The 4,683-nt window shown below is 46.9% G+C and overlaps 1 protein-coding gene across 1 annotated transcript in view; it reads left to right on the top strand.

Moving 5' to 3' along the window:
- Positions 1–552: 552 nt before the first annotated feature.
- Positions 553–4,683, top strand: part of LOC101981544 (E3 ubiquitin-protein ligase RNF213-like) — a gene marked incomplete at its 3' end in the record, with an annotated part of 14,919 nt that continues 10,788 nt past the window's right edge. The window contains exons 1-5 of the mRNA XM_026778502.1: positions 553–715; positions 1,433–1,675; positions 2,379–2,460; positions 3,176–3,210; positions 4,653–4,680. Of these exons, the coding sequence (XP_026634303.1) occupies positions 1,445–1,675; positions 2,379–2,460; positions 3,176–3,210; positions 4,653–4,680 (376 nt within the window). The remainder of the gene's footprint in view (positions 716–1,432; positions 1,676–2,378; positions 2,461–3,175; positions 3,211–4,652; positions 4,681–4,683) is intronic.

The following is a 4,683-nucleotide window of genomic DNA, read 5'->3' as shown; positions in this document are numbered from 1 at the left end:
GTAAGATGCGTCTGGACTTCTCTCTGGTACCAGGAGGAACTCCCTGGAGGCCTGCATCTTCCTGCACATATGTCAAACAATAGACTGTGCAACTGAGCAGCCCCTAGAGTGACACTGCACTAGCAATCAGATGTGCCTGCCTCCTGCCCTACAAGGGAAGCCTATGGCTGGAACATGTGTAGTGACACTTGAGCTGGCCTGTCGGTACCGAGACTCTAGTGAGGAGCTGCTCCAGGCTCACTCAGGACTGAAAAAGGCTGGCACTCCTCACAAAGTTCCTCTGGAGAGTCGTGGCTCACACATGCTCCTGACTACTCTGAGGATGATGCCAGGGTTTTATTCCTACCTTCGAACTGTTCTCTCTCTGCCTGTGTGAGTCTCTGCTCACTCTGCCATTGTGTTGAGAAGAGAAATCAGACACTGTCTCCGCTTAGGAATCAGTCAACAAGGGGACAGATGCTGGCTGTCTAGCAATGTGCGTGAACCACGGAACCCCAGAGCTGTGGCCAGAAGATGCTCCCCCTTCCTCAGATATGTTCAGGGTCAAGGGCCTGAGAAGAGCTATGTAACCTCTAAATCTCACTTGAGATCTTTGCCTTTGCAGGCCTGCAGAAGCCCCAAAGCCCAGCAGACGGCCTACTTACTGCTGGCCTTGTACAGAGAGGTGGCTTCTTTGTACCATTCCCGCAACACCACCCTCCATCCAAAACCAGAGGTGAGCAGTCCAACACTGCAGGGCTTTGTGTCTGCAATCTCATCTCTGAGAGGGATTTCTGAATTAAAGTCACAAACACAAATTAGGCCCATAATTCTCTATGATAGAGGTTTTTAACCTTACTAGATGGAAGACCTATTTTCACTTTAACCCAAAGCTTGCAGAATTACAACTAAAATTGAGTTCAAAACTGTAACATGGAACTGTTTCTATGTGAGGTCTCTTCTCTGAGGAACTGCCCTTCAACTGTGATCATTCATCAACATTTACCTTGATGTTTGCTATTAAAATGTGGATGATAAGGCACAAACCATGAAATTTCAGTGTTGTTCTGTGTTTTCTGCAGTACTTGGGATGGCACTGTGCATGCTGGGTCTGTGCAGACCACAGCATCTCAGCGGGTCTGTTTTTCTGTTTCTGTTTTTTGAGCCGAGGTCTGCTGTACATATGTAGCCCAGGCCATCCTCAAACTCATGAACCTCCTTCCTCTCCTTCCATGTCCAGGGACTACACATGTGCATTATCACACCAAGTACAATGTTGGGGCATGTTGTTTTTTTGCTTTTTGATACAAGATATCATGGAGTCTGAGCTAGTTTTAAACTTGAACTTCTGATTCTCCCACTTCTACCTCCCAAAGGCTCACACGTGTACACTGTGCCCAGCCCTACAATGTTGTTTTGAAACATGTTAATGTTAAAACATCTTTCTCATCAGCAATGTGAGGCTATGAAGGAATTCATTGAGGAAAGCAAGATCCTTTCCGCTCCTGACATTGGCTGCTTTGCCAAGTCGCTAGTGGATAATGCTCTGCCCCTGCTGCGGACCAGCTCTGCTCACAGCAGCCTGGAAGGAACAGTGACTGAAATGGCCGTCCATGCTGCAATCATATTCTTGTGCGGACAAAACAGAGTCTTGGCGCCCCTGAGGAACTTGGCCTTCGAGCCGGCCAACATGGCAGTAAGATCACTTCAGTTTTCCCTCTGTATCTTCAGGGCTTCGTCCCTGTGGACAGCAAACCTGTGGACTTGGGAACCGACAAACCCATGTGTTTTATTTTAATCCATCTGCCCACAGTGGGGGTGGGAACTTGGCCTCCCTCTGCTGTCTCCCCGAGACTTCTGAGCATTGTAGTATTCAGATTAGGCTGAAATAAGTGATACAGTCTGGGTAGTCCAACAGTGGCGGACTTCACACTGGAGAGGCCGAGAGCTCCAGAGCTGCTCAGTTCATGAGGCCTCTGTAGTCCCAACCTGACACTGAAGGCCCAGAGGATTCCTGGGGAGACACTGATGTCATTTACAGATGGCAGCAGTAGCAACAGGCAGATGAACTCTTGAGCAATACAGAAGCAGTAGATGAACTTGCCAGCACGATGGGAAGGGAAACAGGCAAATAGCAAAGCTTTCCCAGGACCTCCTCTCACATGGAAAGATGCCACTCACATTTCGTGTGGCTGTTCCCAGTTCAAATAACCTCATTATAAAAATCCCTCATTTGTATGCCCAGCAGTTTATCTCTTAGCTGATTCCAAATCCATCAGACTGAAGCCAAGATTAGCCACCATAGGCATCCCTGATAAATAGCTTTAGGCCTTGCTCTGGCCTATAGTTCTAAGGCCACATTGTCACTTATCCTGACCTGTCCTTATTTGTTCTTTCAGAATGCTTTCCTTCCAACGATGCCTGAAGACCTGCTGGTTCAAGCCAGGAAATGGACGGGTCTGGAAGGTGTCCACTGGTACAGTAAGTGTTGGCATCGTGCTTGTCTGAGCACAAATGATCAGCCTGTGACTACATAGGCCTTGCCTTATGCTTGGGGTCCACAGTTGTCTTTGGTGACCTGCAGGACAACAGGGTTATACAGGATCCATGATCTGCTTGCCATGTAGTCCTTACCCTCTTACATCTGAATTACTTCTGAGTCGAGGCAAGGGGGCTTTTCATTGTACTTTCCAGAACATTCCATTTGGGAGAAGGGAATTGAAACATTGTGAAACTCATAGAAAGACAGCACAATACAGCAGTTTCTGACCCAAAGATAGCTCTTCTGATGTACAGAACTGGAGGGCAAGTCACGTGACCCAAGGCTTTGTGTGAATTCTCATGTTGCTTTGAGTAAATAATCTTTACTTTATTTGTAATGTTCTGGCCAATAACAATAATAAATCCAAAGAAAAGAAAGGAGGAAAATACTACCCACCATACTGCCAAGTTAACTACATGTGAATCAGGAATCTAATTTCTCTTGGTTTCTAAAACTAAGGTCAGACATTTCTCACTACTACATGTATAATAGCACGGGTCACACGTCAGACGTGGGCTTGTAATACACTGGTAGTTCAGTTCCTACAGACGCTCTGAGGTCGTATTATCCTTGGTCAGGATCAGAAGGGCATAGTGGGCCCCAGTGGGTCATGTGGCCCCTTACTAGCTAATGTGTGTTCTATTCTTTTAACAGATTGTCCTAATGGCCATCCGTGCTCTGTAGGAGAGGTGAGTTTTGGTGTTTGGCTGGGTGGAAGCTCAAAATAATGTGCTCCCTCCAGGCTGAGAAGAGGGGAAAAGAATGAAACCTTGCCCTCTGGTGAACCACAGGCCTGCTCTGAGGACCACTCAGGGAATTCCAATAAGACTGACTGCTGAGGGCTGTTCTCCCATGGTCTTCATGCAGCACCGTGGGCAGTCAGTCTCCATTGGGGGGGCCTGCTCTATGGTTTTCAGGACAGTCAGCAGCATTCTTGGTGTCTGTGCAGTACAGTGCCAACACTTACGGGAAGTGGGACAAACTACAATGTTTCCAGATGTTGTCTCAGGGTCATGGACCCCAAAGGCTGCTGGTTGGCAGTCATGGCCTCCTCAGACCACACAACAGGGGTCACTGTACAGAATGGGAAAGACATCCAAGAGTAGGGCCATGGAGGAGAATGAATGTAATCGTCATCTGGGGAAATCCATGTCCATCAATGCCCTGTGTGTGCTGAATGCCAGGGCTACCAGGTATTGGTGAGACACGTTCATTAAAGACGAGACGTGGAGGGAAAATCCAGAAGCAATTGCTCACCTTTTCTCAAATTCATGTACTTGCTTGTCCGTGAAATATGGCAGAAAGAGGCTCTTCCCCAGGCTGCTTTGGGCTATGGAGTTCTACACTCTGGAGAGCTACGGCTGCTTTACTGTGCTATGGGCCATGTCTTGTAAAACATATGCACACCATCTAAGTTTTTTCTGGTTTTCCAAGATAGGGTTTTTCTGGCTTTCCTGAAACTCATTTTGTAGACCAGGCTGGCATTGAACTCACAAAGATCTGTCTGCCTCTGCCTCTCAAGTGGTGGGGTTAAAGGTATGTGCCACCACTGCCCAGCTACTTCTAACTTTTTTAAGGGGTTAAGAAATATTAGGTTAATAAATATTATAGTTGTATTTTAAAAAATAAAATAAAAATCTTCCCATGCAGTGGAGGCGCACACCTTTAATCCCAGCACTTGGGCGGCAGAGGCAGGCCGATCTCTGTGAGTTTAAGGCCAGCCTGATCTAAAGAGTGAGTGCCAGAACAGGCAGTAGAGGTACACACAGAAACTCTGTCTCAAAAAAAAAACAAAACAAACAAACAAATAAATAAATAAAAATCTCCCTTGGATATAAAAGATCATGCTGGAAACAAGTAACAGCCTGTATCCTGGTGTTAGTCAGTGAAGCCCTACGCTGAGTGAACACATCCAGGAAAGGGATATAGAGCTGGATATGAGAAAGCAAAATGTGCTCAGGGTTTCCTAGCAGGTGCCACGGTTAACATATTACAGTTAATGTCCACCCTGTCCCCATATCACACCCCCGATATATACACGCACAGATGAAGCAACCCCAGTGACCTCCTATGGCTGAGCAGGGTTGCTACACAGCGGCAGTCATGCATGAAACATTTCTGTTCACTCTAGTGCGGCAAGCCAATGGAGCAGAGCTTCTGTC

The sequence above is a fragment of the Microtus ochrogaster genome, unplaced genomic scaffold (assembly GCF_000317375.1).
Source record: "Microtus ochrogaster isolate Prairie Vole_2 unplaced genomic scaffold, MicOch1.0 UNK213, whole genome shotgun sequence".
Classification (NCBI taxonomy): domain Eukaryota; kingdom Metazoa; phylum Chordata; class Mammalia; order Rodentia; family Cricetidae; genus Microtus; species Microtus ochrogaster.
The sequence above is the reverse complement of the archived record's forward strand: the minus strand, read 5'-3'. Positions and strand labels throughout refer to the sequence as shown.